The following is a 17,010-nucleotide window of genomic DNA, read 5'->3' on the forward strand; positions in this document are numbered from 1 at the left end:
CGCAAGTTCATTATACGTTTAAAATGTATAGGGGATAGGGGTGATTCGGGATTCGGTTCCTGGCACGGGGTGCGTTCCGCTCCACCGGGAACACTACGCACGCGGCGAACGGGAAATGTATTTTTTAATAGATGCCGGCCGCAAATTAAAATAATGCACCAACTGTACATTTATATGTATGAAGTCCTGTAAGCAAATGGGGCAGACATAAAATATGTCTACTTTATTACATAAGTATGTGTGTACATATACATATATATAATAAAAATGGTTTTCTTTTGTTTAAGAATAGTGTAAGTATCAGTCGAGATTTTGTTCTAGCACTAAACAATTTTTTCGCAGAAAATCGACCGCAATATTTTCATAAATATTCACCTCGTTCGTTGTTCCACAACTGAGCGTTTTTTAAGATTTTGCCGCACTATTCTATGTGGAACCAGCTGCCCACTGAAGTATTTCCGAATCAATTCGATTTCTGTACTTCAAGAGCGTACCAATTCTTAATGGGCCGCGCTTACGAGCCCTCTGGAAATGTGTCTATACGCGACGGTAAAAACGCAGGCTGCCATTTCCCCGTACTAGACTATCTAAAGTTAGTAATTCTTTTTTGGGAAAAGGGATACTCTTCTTTAATAAAATCCCAGAGGCTCTTTCATCTCTGCCTTTTAACAAATTTAAGAAATGTATTAAGGAAAAGCTGTGTAAAAAGGCTTACTATAAAGTCAACGATTATCTAGTTGATAGAAGGGCCTAGGACTAGTGCTAGACAGACTGCTTCTAATTAATTTGCGATATTTGTTTTAAATAAGTTTTATTTGCTATTTTAACGCCGAGGGTTTTTTACGCCGGCTTTTTCTCTACCTATTAAAATTTAATGACGTGGAATAAGTGATACCTGTATCTTATATTCCATAATAAACATATTTTTTATATTTTTTTATATTATCACATTAGGTGAGCCTCCTGCCCTGCAATGACATGATGTCGACAAAGACACGTTTTTTTATTTATAAGTAGCGCTTTAGTCCTGGTCACGTGTTGTAAAAGACAATATTACATTTAAATACCAAGTACTTCTAATAAGTATCCTACCATTTCATTAGTGTTGGGTTAGCACTCATGTGATTATTGTATGATAGGGTGGCGTCGGGCGATGTTTGCCCTTGGCAAACAAAAGACGCTTTTGCTATACATTTTATCAATATTCATCTACACTTCAATTGAACAAGGAATCGGTAAAAGAGACTACTTTGATACTATAACAGACTGTTTGTTAAGTTCGATCTTCTGTACCTATGCTTTAATTATGTTTAATGCGCATTTAACATTAGCTCGAACGGTGAAGGAAAACATCGCGAGGAAACCGGCTTGCCTTAGACCCAAAAAGTCGACGGCGTGTATCAGGCACAGGAGTCTGATCACCTACTTGCCGATTAGATTGAAAAATTATCATGTATAAGATTCAGAAATCTGAGGACCAAACCTAAAGAGGTTGTAGCGCCAATGATTTATTCAAGTTATGAGATTTTAATATGTTTACTTCGCAGATATAAAGGTTATTTATACCTTTAACCAGACAAAACAATAAATTATATGTGTAATTACAATATTCTTAACCTACATAGTTTAATAAGTATCGCAATACAGCGAGGAAATGCTGCTAGCATTAAATAAAGGCACACTGCCTCATGGAACAAACTTATTAAATTTGTTTTAACTTTCTATTTATATTTTTTTAATTATTATTACTTATGATAGGTTATTTGGAGTGAAACGTTTCAGTAAATACAATTTTTATCGTTAATTTATTATGCACGTGTATTATTTATAAGCAATCCAATTTTTGATTTTCAGACACCTTCAAAATCGTAATTAAACCGCCATTTTAATTACTGCCGACGAGCAAGGAAGTACCCGCAGTCTCCGATAAGGAACCATGACTAATTGTCTGGAGCTATCGTATGCGGGCTGTTCTTACGGAGAAATATTGATCGCACCACCTGTTCGGTCGCGCACCTGCCACCACGCGCACTTTCATACCACCACTCGCCCGAACAACACCACTGACCACTACGTCACGCCGGCCGCGCCGATCGATACCGCTGAATCACCATGCATATCACATCAGGTCTTTCGCCGGCCTCTGGAGAGATGCTGGACCTCTACAGCGATCATGCGGTTCCAGAATCATCGCATACAGTGGAAATCGAATATGTGTACGAGCAGCCAGATATGTACGCGTCAGACCTGCCGAGGAAGAGACCGAAGCGGATCAGAGAAGAGCCGGAGACAGATTTAACGAATTTGAACTGGTTGCAGAATATAACCAATATAATGTCTATACCACAATGTCCGATATCACCGGTGACCGCTCCGAAATCGCAGAGCACGCGGCTAGAGAAGTTCAATCAGACGATAACGAAATGCCAAGAGGATTTTATGGCGAATAGAGATGATTACAAGAATAACAGTGAGAAGAAACCGCCGTACTCCTACAGCACATTGATATGTATGGCGATGCGATATAACAATGATAAAATGACTTTGTCGGCGATTTATTCATGGATTCGTGATAACTTCAAGTATTATAGGAACGCCGATCCTACTTGGCAGGTTAGTAATTCAGATTTATTATTGTTTGTCGTAAAAACGTTATTTGAATTTTGGAGTTTAATTTCCATACATGACAGAACTTGACTCATTTTAGTGCCTCTTAAAGAAATTACTAAGCCCTAATAGATAGTCAAATCTGTGACGTCATATTTTCTTTATTTTAAAGATGTTTTAGGATTTATAAATTAATGAAAACTAATGCTCAGTTTACTCCGTTAGTGACTCCTAATTCTTTTTGTTAGATTTTAGGATTGTATCAATTCATAGGTCAAACACTTTCCAAAATATTTAACGTAATAAACAAATTATGACGTTATTACAATAATTTTAGTGTAATTTTGTATTTTTTAATAAATGACTTAGCGTAATATAGCTTTCGCTTGTAAAATGTTATGATTCATTCAATCGGCTTCCCTCCTACGAATTGATTACATACGTTCTATAGCTGCTTTGTCTAGGAATAGATAGTAAAGACATATATAACCCTATTTACTAAAATTATTGGTAAATTTGTCGAATCACGGCTCCTTAAAACAGCTCCATTTTTTTCTTTCGTTCTTTACGACTTGTATGTAGTACCCCAAGTAATATTACGGATGCGCTTTGGATCCCTTAAAAAATTAAAAAAACTAATAATATTACTTGTACTATGTAAATGATATTGTCTCAGTTCCCAGTGAATTATATTAGGTTAGGTTGGGTTTTTTCATTCTTTTATTTTTTTTATTCTAAGTGGCTTTTGTGATCAGGTTAGGTAGGTTAAAGGTAAAAAGTTGTACCTTCTTTCATTCATTTAATTAATTTCTATGAGCTTTCTACATTATTGCATGGGCCACCATTGCCGAGTGATGAACATATGTCGAAAAAATTTGGACCTGTTTACTTTATAATCTCCTACGATTGATTAAATGCTATTTTTTTTGCTCCCAACCATCACAAACGAGGATAATCAGATACTTATAAAAATATATAACACACATATACACGTATAAAAATGACTTAAGAAAGTAAGAATCAAACAGTCTATGTTTAATTTTATAAAAAGGACTTTTGGTCTTTTTCCTATAATTTCGAATTTGTTCCTTTTGGAGTAGATACTCTTTCAAGTGCACAGGCGCTAATTAAAGATTTAAGTTGGCGCCTGGTAGGTAGTGCCACCCTAGAGCTGGTGATTTCCTCGCTTAACGAATAAGTATCGCAATACAGTGAGGAAATGCTGCCAGCTTTAAAGGTACACAGCCACTGCCAAACTTTTTAAAATTTGGTTTAATTTCCTTTTATTAATTTTTAATTATGTTACTTGACTTGTATATTTGATAGTTATGATTATAAATAAAAATACTTTAATATTATAAAAATTGTAAAGCTGTATAATATATCACATGCCCTGAATCTATGTTTAATAGACGTTTAACGTGATAAGATAAAGCGTAATTGAATTCGGTTAACCCTAAGCTACTGATAATACAATATAAACGCTATGTACATATAATAACTACGGTGACTATACATAGATTATAAAAAATTGTTTTTATAAAATTAAGTAATCATTAAAATTCATTAAAGGGTTAATACTGTTTAATTGGTAATAACTACGATGACATTACAATAATTAAGAATATTTTTTTAATAAAATTAAGTATTCGTGGAACTTTCGAGAAAGAAACAAAACTTTGCAAACGAACCTTATATCTCTGCTTGAGTAGGGATGTTAAAAATGATTCATTTTTCAAAACCAAGGGTTATTACTGTTAACTTCTTAACTTAAGTGACTCAAGATAAAAAAATAAAAATATTGTTTTAATAGAATTAAGTACAACTTATTCGTGGAACTTTCGAGAAAGAAACAATACTTTGCAAAAGAGGTTTGTATCTCTGCTTGTTAAGAATTATTGATATTTAGTATCAAACAGTTAATACTGTAAAGGCTGCCCAATGGAAGAAATGAGAGAGAGAGAGAGATAACCTAAGAAAAAAGTGTTCAATTTATGAATTTTTTGTCATATACGGCTGCCAGACTTGTGCATTATCTCAGAAACATCTTTTAAAGTTGAGAACATTCCAAAGAGGAATGGAAAGCACGTGGTGTAACACTGAGACATCGCAAAAGAGCAGAAGAGATAAGATTAACGACCGAAGTAGAGGACGTTATAAAGAAAATAACGCAATTGAAATGGCGCTGAACCGGGCACATGACGAGAGATAGCAGGTTGGAATGTACAAAAATAATTACATAATGGCAATCACGAGATGGGCAGACAATATTAAGAGAATAGGAGGCACAACTTTGACAGGAAGAGCTAACATTCGAAAGTAATTGATGCAGCTGGAAGAGGCCTATGTGTCACAGGACACGCTGATATCCGAAACCGGCACATCTGATGTATTAGATAGGTTATATAACTAAAACAAATAATATACCGGGTGTCAGCAATAAAGGCGTAATAATAATACTGTTCAACTCTCACCTAGAATATAAGTCAAAGCACAATATAATATCTGAGTAAGTTCACTTACTCTAGGTATTATAATGTAATTGATTATTTATTTAATTAATTTTCATAAATATCTGATTGTCCTCATTGTAACAGTGTGATGTTTGAGAGCAAAATAAAATAAAAATAGCACTTAATCATTCGTAGGAGGCTTTTGTAAAGACGAGATATAAAGTAAACAGCCTTGCAATTCTGTAACTCACTTTTCGAACTCTCACAGCGGTTTTCGCAATGGCGGTCGCGCTCAAATCAGTCGTGAAGCAGTCATTTTATGATTTGGCATTCTGATAAGAAGGGAGCTTGTAGTTTATTGTTTATCAGAATGCCAAATCGTAAAATGACTGCTTTGAGCGCGACCGCCGCTCTTTTTTTCGAAAAGTGTAGTTACAGAATCGCAAGGCTGGTCCAATTTTTTTCGACACATTATGTTCATCACTCGGCAATGGTGTATCAAGAAATTAATTAAATGAATGAAAGGAAATGATGTTGTAGTTGTACAATCTGTGAAATCATATTTTCTAGTATTTTTTAAGCAATAGGACTTATAAATTATAACTAATTCATGTTCAGTTAACCCCGGCAGTAACTCTTATCATAAATTTTGTTACGTTTAAGAATTGGATGCATTCATGGGTCAATAAATCTCCCAAATCTCCACTTAACATAATATTAAACAAATTATGAATTTATTAAACTATTCCGACATTTTGCGTGCTTTACAACCATTTAAGATGTGATTTTAAGTTTTCCTTTAAATAAGTACTCAAAAATATAAGAACACTATAATAACCGTAATATATTATAACCGTTATACATTTCCTAGATTAATAAAAAAAACACTTTCGAATCAGAGTAATTGTCATACATTAAGTCCAGCAGGTGCAACGTCAGGGTTCGCTAGTTTATATTATGAAAAGGGTGAAATGGTCAGTAATGTGCGATATGGAACAGCTGTTTACATATGTTGACGGTTGGTTGAAAAGAGCTAAACGGAACAGTAATTTTTCAGTCTTAGAAACTCGGCTAAGTACTATTTTATAACTCCAACGTTTGATGGCGAATGATGAAGTATTTATTAGTAATTAGTAAGCAGTATTGGCCTAGTGGCTTCAGCGTGCGACTCTCATCTCCCTGAGGACGTAGGTTCGATCCCCGGCTGTGCAACAATGGACTTTCTTTTTAAGATTTAACATTCGCTCGAACGGTGAAGGAAAACATTGTGAGGAAACCGGCTTGCCTTAGACCCAAATAAGTCGTAGGTACGGTTCCTAAGTTTTTATCTTTAAAAATTGCAATAGCAGATTTAAATTTCAGCTCCATATTTTCCCTTACATTACACCATACCAATGATATGGTGTAATTCTGTAATGAGTTCTTTGGCGTAGGCCTCCTCATTCATCCCAGGGCACAACTCTGTTCAATGTTCTGTCTTCCTTTTCCTCATAATATACTAAAGTTATACTAACAATACAAATTTTATACTTTTCAGAACTCTATCCGCCACAACTTATCTCTAAACAAAGTGTTTGTGAAGGAAGCAAGGTCCAAACAAGAGCCTGGAAAGGGTGGATTTTGGAAACTCGACCTCGCACATCTAGAAGGCACCAAGCGTATCTCCAACCGACCTCACAAGAAGAAAAAACATGAGAAAGACTCAAAAAATGAAGACAAAGTAGCTGTGGCAAACATACCTCAAATGGATAGTCAGTTACTTGACATTCACGATATTGACCAAGCGGTGACTTTACACCTGCCGGACTTGAGTTTGCCAATTCCCATGGATCTGGAGACGAATATTGGAGCAAATGTCATAGTGGAACCGGCGATACCACCTCCATTGATCCCTGATGATGACCTGTCATCGTTACTCCTGAACCCAACCGATTGGGGCGACTTGCAACTTGATATGTTTGATAATTATTTGGATCCTTGTTTCAAGTAAGGTAATTTAAGCAGATTGTCGAAAGAAGTCCAAACAGATTCTGAAGACATTAGAGACGAATACCAACCAGTAATTCTATAAAGATTCCGATTTCCAATGATTGATTCGATTAATTAAAATGTCATCTAACAAAACTTAGAAAGTAAAAGTTATTTAAAATTTGATGTTGTAAACATAGAATTATTTATTAATTTGATATTATATTATGAAACGGAATCATTATTGAAGTTACAACATTGCTAAAATCATAATTTGTGATTGGTGGATGGTATTTTACTCTGTCAACAGTTAACGATAAAAAGAATTCTCCTTTAATTTGTCCAATTGAAGCAATTGAATATATTTGCAATTAAAACTAATACACGTCTATCTTCATATATCGTAACTAATATCATTAGGAAAGCGGTTCTATTAATTTGCAAGCTGGCGTCATTTGTGTGATTAATAAATATATATTTTGTGTGACTTGTGTGGTCTACTAAAGTCATAGTCTATTTAGTAAAGCCGTATAGAATATGTGCAAATCTAGTCATAGATTAAACAGTTTATTATTAAAAACGAAATTGGTCTGCACTTTGTTGACTTAAGTACTCTTTCACTTCTCTCTGTCAAATTGTGTTTACGCTATGCTGTAAAGAGATAGATGAGTACATTAATTAATACGGTGCAATTAGACTAACATATTTTATATGAATAAGGGAGTTAAACGTTAGCAATAAGATTTGCAATATAGCTCTTAAAGCGCTTTTGTTTAGTGTTTGCTCAAATTACGCTCAGAAATGAAAAATAATCAGTATTTCACAAAAATATTTACAAGTTAAACGGCAATGTCGTATGTTGAAAATAGTGAATTTTATATGGCTCAAAGAATGTTTAATTTTTATTAAATGAATAGTTTAACGTAGATGTAATGTAAATGAACAGCGTGTCTTTACCGTCCAGTATTAATCTTTATCCAAGGGTTGTATAATTATATAACGAGATTTGTGGAGTGGGCTTTAGCTTACTGCTATTAAGGTTTGTATAGGCGTTTAATAATTACTTAACAAGATGCAAAGCAAGGTAGGGTAACTATACCATGAGTTTAATTAACGGTTTTAATTAAACCCATGACTTCTGCCATTGTCATTTCCAATTGTCAATTTTTATTTGTTTTCGCGCGCAAATGTAAAAAGCGTTGAAACTTGAAAGATTTTATATAATTACTAGTATATAGTATTATATTACTATTATAGTATTATTGCTGATCCGGCAAACGTCGTTTTGCCATGTTTATCATTTATAATAAAAATAGGGGTTGATCGTAGAGGGGTGAAAATTATGGGTTGTATGTATTTTTTAAATGCTGTATTATAAAAAAAATAAAATTTATACTTATCTAAAATTAGAAAAAAATTAGGAGTGGACTATCTTTAACATTTAGGGGGATGAAAAATAGATGTTGTCCGATTTTCAGACATACCCAATATGCACACAAAATTTCATAAGAATCGGTCGAGCCGTTTCGGAGGAGTTTAACCACAAACACCGCCGTTGTCAAACTCATGGTAGACCAACAAACCGGCTCAATTTAGTATAGAAATCTAATTTTAACTTTTATGCTATTATCAGACATTCCGTCCAAAAGGAACTTAGTCAATATCATTGATTTTTGCTCAGCACAAAGAGGATGTTGTGAATATTGTATTTTGTATCAATAGATATCTATAGATATATGGCACAATTTTGTAGTTTTAATAAGACGGTTTCCTATGACATTTTTTTGGGAAATTTCTTAGTTAGAGGCGAAATTTAAAATCCTATTTTGTAACCAAGAATTGCCTCTATTAAGCAAAGTAGAATTATTTTTTGATAAAAGCAATAGAGTAGAAGTGAGTAGCCTGTAGAACTTGTATAGTATCATAGTTTTGTTTGTAAATATTCTAAATTAATGTTTAGCATTAAATGCACAAATTGTTTCTATTATAAAGATCACTTGTATGTAGGTACACATTGTGAGTCCGTTTTATTAATTTTGTATAAAGACAACTCAGAAACAGTTTAACACAAAACCCAGAGTCGAACCCATGAATTCGGAGATCAGGGATTTTTTTATATAAACAGGATATTTTCCCGTCTTGCATAACTTAAGTTATAGGTTCATTATATGTGATTAACGTTCTATAATTTACAGCACATTTTAAATATAAGGATTGGTCTTGAAATCTATAAATAAATGTAAAAATTTGTTTTTTATTGTCTAGTCATTCGTTAGCAGGTCGTAGGACCGTTTGTCTTTGAGTAGTTTAGTTAGTTTTAAGATCAATATATATTTGTATAAAAATCTCAATCGTCGCAATTTAAGCAATAATTACGTAACTATGTCCTATATTATAGAAACGCACTATAAGCCTATATAGCAACTAAGTATTTTGTCCTTAAATGGACATAACATTATTTGTCTTTATGCTGATTGAATAACAGTAAGTGTAGTACAATATTCATAAACAATCGCTTTTAAAAAATGTTTGTTTGACTTGTATCACATGCATGTGTAGAAACCATCTCATAATGGTTCACGGCAATAGCTTAAATTTTTTTGATATAGGCGAAAGTTTCGTTTATTGGGTAAAATTGACGCTATTATGGCGGAAAGATTCAATAATAATCATTCAAAAAACGTTTACTTTACAATGTTTATAAAATATATAATAAAATAATTTTTTTTTGACGTGACAACGTCTAATAAGTCGATGACTCATTGTCCTGTTATGCTCATTGTCCCGTTACGCTCATTGTATGCTTGCGCCGCTATCTCTCTTCCACTCGCATTGCCTATGCGTCCGAGGATTCACTCCTTCTTTGTATACAAATTAGTAATAATTCAATAAAAATGATTCAATTTTATCCTTAAAAGCATGGAATCATTTCATCAATGTTTTGTTATGACGTTGTCACGTTAAACTATGGTCCGTAACCGCCTTTACAGACAACCATTTTTAATTGTATTTGGGCAATTGCATTGCGCATAAGCATGCTTGGTCCGGATAGGGTTATGTGGTACCTACTCGCGATTGTGCAACCCACAAAAATTCCAAGGCGCCACCAACAAACGCCTTAGGCGGAATAAGGTAGCAGCAGAGCCTTATACCCTTGAAATAAATATGGAAAGTGATGCTTTTACATCTTTGTTTTTCGCACCATAATATTAATAGTAGCGGCACTGACAAATTTTGTACAGAATAAGTAAAAACTAGGCTATTGAGGTATTCTCAGCAACAGCTGAAAATGTAGACACTAGTATTGTAAGATTTTATACGTCATGCTATAATTTCGTAACATTATTAGCGAGTAATATCAGTGTTAATAACTTACTTGTGTAATCTTTAAATAAAACATATTATATATAACAAATGGTAGTATTAGGATTTTATGAAAATAAAACAATATAATATAAAACGTAACTGTTTTATTGCAAACTGTAACAATAATCTTAAATTTTTAATGTCATTTATTTTCTATCCCAAATGCTTGGAATCGAACATTCTTTGTAAAACCCGTAATAAGTTTGTAACATTCTAAGTGACTAGCTCGAATACTAATAGGTACAAATTAACAAACTAAAATATTTCTTAACAAACTAAATATATGGCTTTGATATCAGTCTCGTACATTGTGCTTTTATAAGAATATTATATTATTTATAGTCTCAATAATACAAATAGATATTGTCATAAAGATGTTCTATCAACTGGACAGGTATTGTTAACAATATCTGATAAAGATCTTTGAAAGCAAAGATTTTTAATTAGCCTTCGCTGCTGTTTTATATTATTTTCAAAGAAAATATTAGCCATCATTGCAACAGCTGCATTAATATTGCTACTAGGTAATGTTGGCAACACTGATGCATCTACTACATACAGATTGTCTAAGCCAATAACTTTAAATGATGTATCTACTACTGCGTTATTTTCATCTGGCAAGCCCATAGAACAAGTTCCGACTGGGTGAAAAGTTGATAAAGTTAAATGTCTAATATAACATTCTAAATATGTATCAGAAAAGAACAGATGACTCTCGCATCCTGGGAAAGGAATGTTATTTAAAATGGCACCAAAAGCTTTCATTTTTTTAGACAATACAAAAGTCTTTATGAGTTTTACAGCATTTATTAAAGTATCAACATCATCTCTATTCTGAAAATATTTTGGATCAATCAGTGGAGGCATTTCAGGATTCCTACTTTGTATATAAACTTCTCCTTTACTCTTAGTGTGTAAACTTAAAGCTAAAATTGTAGATGCATGCTTATCAAATACTCTGGTGAAATAATTATCCCATACATAATCTCTTATCCTAAGAATTTTTCTTAAATGACAACCCCTGTCTGCACTAATACCAACTGGTAACACCATAAACTGTATGTCAGGTTCAGTACTGTTTTTCGTTGATAAAAAGCCAACAACCTCACAGCCAGTTGTTGTCAAAGGACCCTGCCCTTGGAAAAAGTATTGAAAAATGTGTATTGGATTAAAGCAATTAAATGCATTGACCGAAAGTGACTTATTAAAAAGTACTAAATCTAAACCAGTCCCAATATGGTCTTGTAGATTTTTTCCAACTGGCAACTCCTTTAAAAGAGGAATATCAAATGACTTTAATAATTCAGCTGGCCCAATACCAGATAATTGCAAAATTTTTGGACTATTAAATGCACCAGCTGATATAATTACACCTTTCTTAGCATATAGCCTAAGTTTATTAGCTAGTTGCACACCATAACATTTCTTATTTCTAAATAATAGTTTTTCTACAACTGTGTTAAGCAGTACATGTTTGTTCTCTAAGTTATCAGAATTTGCCCAACGTTTTCCATTTACTTGTGAAACCATTGGTTTGGCAAAACCTAGTTTAAAATCTTTGCCTGTAAGTTCATAGCCAAGTTCCTGAGCAGCAAGTAGAATGTTATCGCTCAATTCAGTAGTATATGTAATAGGATTAAGGTGAGTAATGTTTTTTTCTATATATTCAAACTGTTCCTTGATGTACTTTTTAGTATATTTACCATGAAACCAGTTGACATAATGTGAAATGTTTCCTCTAACATGTATCATGTTATTGAGTTTTGATGAGCCACCAAAAATTTTGCCTTGGGTCATTTTACATTTCTGAAACACAAAAAATAAGGATTATAAATTAATTTTAATTATTTATAAATAATCATTAGTTCCAGTGTTTTTAGTTTAATCTAGTAAATCATAGAGTATCGTATCTAATATATCATAGAGTATTTTTATGACTTACATTTTCCTCCATTGCAAGGCATGCATTAGTTTGTGGAACAGTTTCATATTGCCAATCATAAACTGAACCATGTAACATTGGACCTAGTATTGGGATCTCAAAAAGTGGATTACTTCCTCCTCCAGCCTCAATCACAACATATGTATAATTGGTTTCTTTTGCAATTCTGTGAGCTATCAGAGAACCTGCCGTTCCAGAACCTACTAAATTGAAAGATATATTTATTAATATAAGTGGTACAAAATGCACTACCCATTCAGAAAGTCATTGATTTATTCTTACCTATTATATAATCATAATCTTTAGAATCTATGTGTTGAGTTGTGTATAATTGATTTGTGTGGTATACAAGATAAATAAAGGCGGTAAATGCATACACACAGAGACTAATAAGAATGTATTGTAAAATATGAAAAAACAACATTATAATCGTACAGGTCTATTTTTTTTAAGTAAAACAAAATAGTTTAAAGAAAATTAGTTTTGCATTACTTTAACATGGTTATAAGGTTATGTTTACATTTTTATAAAAATCAAAACATCACCACTTAATACTTATTGGTGCCTGGCGGGCGGCGGCTATTAACTGTCAAGTGTCAATTCACAATTGTTGGACAGACACAGAAGTCTAAAACTTTAAACGCCTTAGCCCTTTTAAAAACAGCGACATCTCTTGAAATTAAAATGAACTACAGAAACTGTGATAGCATGTTTATGTAACGTTTTACAATTCGTTAAAATATGTACAAATAAAAAACATTCTTAAGAGATTTATAAATATTTTATTACATTTTGCAAACTCTGTTATGTTGGTATATTTTTATATATACATAATTTATTATAAGCTTACATCATTTACAAGCAAATATGCAAATGCAGTGAAATTCACAGCAGTTTTGTGAGTCAAAAAAAGAAGATATCTATTATTTGTATTAAATACACTTTACAAGCATAATAATAATATTTAATATTAAATCTAAATAAGTAATATCTGTGGTTCTAGCCTTAGGCGGTCTATTGTTTCTTGGGGCATACAATAAGTGGGATTTACTTGTTTAATACTAGAATTTCCTAGCAAAGATAGACCCGCCAACCCAAACAAAGTGTGAAAGGGATCTGTTATATCTCCAGGTCTATCACTGAATCCTCCCGTTTCTGAATCTTGGCAAGCCAAAATATATTGTTCTAGTTTTTCTTGGTCAACCCAGTGAATTCTGTTTAACATAGATAGCGAAGCCATGACCCACCTGCAACATAAGAAACAAATTATAACACCGTCAACATCTTTTAAAAAATCTTTAAGTTTTGTAGTTTTTCATTTCAGCACTTACCAAGAGTAACACAAGTCTGGTAATTTTTCTGGCCGACCATTAAGTCCACCACTGGGTAGTTGCCGTTCACAAAGCCACCAAGCTAATTCATCCACCTTTAAGGCATCCATACGCTTGCATATTGATAATGTACCAACACAGCAGTAGATAAGACCTGAAAAAAAGCAGATATTTTTTATAATTTTTTAAACTTATGTTGTTAGCTGTACACTCGTCACTCTTACTATATTAAAAGATATTGAGTATTAAAGAATACTTGACATACACAATACTTTTAGTTATATTTGTTGTATTTTATACAAAATATCACTTTAAAGTAAACTTACCAGCATGACTTTCTGATCCTGGTTTAGATCCAAAACCTCCATCAAAGTTCATACAGCTGAGGACAAAATCAACTGCTCTATTAACATTTATTGCATCAAGGCGATGAAGCAAGGATAGTGTCATCACAGCACAGAATGAAAATCTTGTATCCACTTCTCCCCATTTGTCACCTGCAATGCATTACAAATTATAGGAAAAAATAATAAAAAAGAAATAATATATATATTTCTTGATGTTCTATTATCTTATAAGGTATAAGATAAATAATAGATAAATTTATATGTAGAAAATATACAGCAAAGCTACCTGCATATAATTAGATATTACCTACCAAAAAAACTACCATCATCTTGTTGCAATGAAGCCACAAATTTGACTACCCCATCTATATTTATGGCATCCAATCTATCATACATCGCTAGGACCTGCAACATAACAATTTATAAAAGATTATTAAATGTTTAGTTTATATTTAGCATGTAAGTTAAAGAACAATAGAAACAACTGATGTTTGGTTATCTCTACTAACATTCTACAGTACTAGTTAGTATGCATTGCTAATGTTTGCCAAGTCTTCCAAAATACATTTAATAAATCCAAGTATTTAGTAAATTGAAGTATGTTGGGTCACATCGGCTAGTACAAGAAAATGCAGTCAGCGAATTATAAATAATATAGGCAAATTAATGTATTAATACCTGTACAGCACTTAGTGTATAAAGCATGTGAGGATCATGACCATTACTTGCAGAAATACCACCACTTTCACTGTCCTGACACAATGAAATAAACTCTATTATATCATCTTTAGGCATCCTGGAAAATAAATATATATATTTTTTTTTATTTAACTGATAATGAAAATTGGGTTTATGTAACTTACATCATGAAATAATTTATGACAGTATAAAAGAATAATTTTATGTATTCATTCACCTATCAGCAGTTATTAATTATGTTAAACTTTATAACATACACAGTTTGATGGATAGAAATTAATCTTTCTACATGGTTTAAAAATCGTCATCATTTTAAAAATTTAATGGAGAAATTAAAATAAAATTTTAAAAAAAACATTTAGTCTACAATTTTTAATGGAGAAATTAAAATAATTGAATTGTTCAGTTTACCTAGATGATTGGTCCATTAACTCCATAGCAGTAAGGCTCCAGTAGATACCAGACATTCGAAGATATTCAGTCATGCAGTACTCAAAATCATCTTTATTTAATCCGTAACTTGCGAGGTAGTCTGCGTGTTTTTGTAATAATAAAGTTGTCGGCCGAGTCTGGGATAAGACAACATCTTTGGTTTTAAAAGACATAGTTGTAGGAATCTTCAGTTCATATAAATTCTATCAAATTATGTTAACGACATTATTTTTAACAGTAATTATAAAAAAATAACAAATTTTAATTATGATGTCGTAGTACTTTAGTTAATACTTATTATAGTTATGACTTATGACAATTAAAAAACAGCTGAATGCAAATGGTTAATGCGGTTACAGGATCACAATGTCAGATGTTAAGTTGACATTGACGGCGTCCTAATAATTGTCGTCAGTTTTTTTTGACATCTGACATACGATTTGTGTAAAATTTTCCCGCTCTAATTTGATTTTAAATGTTTTATGACTCCTACATCTACTTATACATACTCGACGAGTAATTTCTAAGAAATAAATACAATTATTAAAAAAAGTTAATACCTATGTTGAGGTAATACTAAATGTTTTGTACAGAATAAGTTCTTGGGGTTTGGGGGACAACTATATTGATACTAATTCCCTTGTAGGCGAATAAGTATCGATTTGGTATTCAATGTTTTGCCTTGAATCACTTGACACTTGTAAAAGATTAAAGTGGCAAAAATTTAATTGAGGAGTAAAGTTTATATCGCTATATTATTTTCACGCACCTACAAACGAGATTAGAATGATGTATGAAATTAAAGCAAAGCTGAAATTCTCATATATTGCACGTATTAAGATTCGATAATCATACTAAAACAATTGTAATTAATTCACGGTGGAAGTGAAACGTTGCCACTGGTATATTACTTTTGGTTTTCATGTATTTGTATATTATATAGTATATTTGTATAGTATATTGTCCTCATATTGAAAACATTACGTTGACTAAATTTTATATGAAATAAGATAAAACGTATCTTTACAGCATCTCATTACAGCTAACTAGCTCAATAAACCGCGTATATTATAGTTTTACGATAGATAAGTGTTATCAGTGATACAAGGGGCAATAAACAATCAGTCTGGTCGATAAGGTTAATTTTTGTTAGGATGTACTCACATACAAGACTTATTAAAATATGTCTATTATTTATATGTAACGAGAAAAACGTTGTTCTAAATAATTTCATTGGTATTTATTTTTATAATTAAGTACCTCCTTGAAGGGAAGGGCATTTGTTGATCTAAGGGTAAGATCTAGCTAGCTAGTTAAGTATGACTCACGACTGTCAAAAACTATCTGTATTGAATTTTGAAATACGAAAGTCCATAGTTCACGCTGTCTCGTGTTCAAGTATCGACGCTGAATCATACCCTTAAGACCTGAGCTTGATATACGATATTCTTGATATACTTGAGATACGACTTTCTTAGCTAAGAGCTAATTCTAGACTCGAGTCTCAGAAAAAGAATTGTCCATTACGATGGGACTTCTCCCTAAAATATGGCGAGGGGGCTGATGGCTGGCCATGCGTCATACTCGTGAACGGGTGCTACTTGTGGTGACTGGTCGGACTTGAATTCGTGTATGCGGTGATGTTAGTTATTTCGACTATGTATTTGCGGGTTGTTCCCACGAGAATCTAAGTGCGTGCTTCTATTTCACCATGCCTACTACTGATAGAGGACAAATCTTAGTTTTTTTTTATTATTAGGTAATTACTTAAAGATCACGTGGAACATGGTGTAATGGCTGCAGCTCCTTACAAACGTTGTGTAAAACAAAAAACTTATTTTATTACATATATATATTTATTTTAA

General features: G+C 32.6%; 3 protein-coding genes across 4 annotated transcripts; 1 reads left to right on the forward strand and 2 right to left on the reverse strand.

The window, feature by feature from the left end:
* Positions 1-1,893: 1,893 nt before the first annotated feature.
* Positions 1,894-8,153, forward strand: LOC125057755 (forkhead box protein J3-like). Its single transcript, XM_047661630.1, has 2 exons — positions 1,894-2,613; positions 6,598-8,153. Exons 1-2 carry the CDS (start codon positions 2,113-2,115, stop codon positions 7,048-7,050), a joined length of 954 nt encoding a protein of 317 aa, XP_047517586.1. The 5' UTR covers positions 1,894-2,112; the 3' UTR covers positions 7,051-8,153.
* A 2,330-nt stretch (positions 8,154-10,483) lies between these two features.
* On the reverse strand, positions 10,484-12,827 carry LOC125057750 (glucose dehydrogenase [FAD, quinone]-like). Of its 2 annotated transcripts, none has more exons than XM_047661625.1 (3): positions 12,619-12,827; positions 12,337-12,536; positions 10,484-12,200 (listed from the first exon to the last, which is right to left on the reverse strand). In XM_047661625.1, the coding sequence occupies exons 1-3, from the start codon at positions 12,758-12,760 to the stop codon at positions 10,761-10,763; spliced, it is 1,782 nt and encodes a 593-aa protein (XP_047517581.1). In that variant the 5' UTR covers positions 12,761-12,827; the 3' UTR covers positions 10,484-10,760. The 2 variants fall into 2 exon arrangements, with proteins under 2 accessions (XP_047517581.1, XP_047517580.1); XM_047661624.1 differs by having other exon boundaries at positions 12,337-12,539.
* A 424-nt stretch (positions 12,828-13,251) lies between these two features.
* On the reverse strand, positions 13,252-15,443 carry LOC125057754 (geranylgeranyl transferase type-2 subunit beta). The gene is made up of 6 exons (XM_047661629.1): positions 15,125-15,443; positions 14,693-14,810; positions 14,326-14,419; positions 13,994-14,164; positions 13,668-13,821; positions 13,252-13,583 (listed from the first exon to the last, which is right to left on the reverse strand). Exons 1-6 carry the CDS (start codon positions 15,316-15,318, stop codon positions 13,313-13,315), a joined length of 1,002 nt encoding a protein of 333 aa, XP_047517585.1. The 5' UTR covers positions 15,319-15,443; the 3' UTR covers positions 13,252-13,312.
* Between the last annotated feature and the right edge of the window lie 1,567 nt (positions 15,444-17,010).

This window comes from Pieris napi, chromosome 17, assembly GCF_905475465.1.
Source record: "Pieris napi chromosome 17, ilPieNapi1.2, whole genome shotgun sequence".
Taxonomy (NCBI): domain Eukaryota; kingdom Metazoa; phylum Arthropoda; class Insecta; order Lepidoptera; family Pieridae; genus Pieris; species Pieris napi.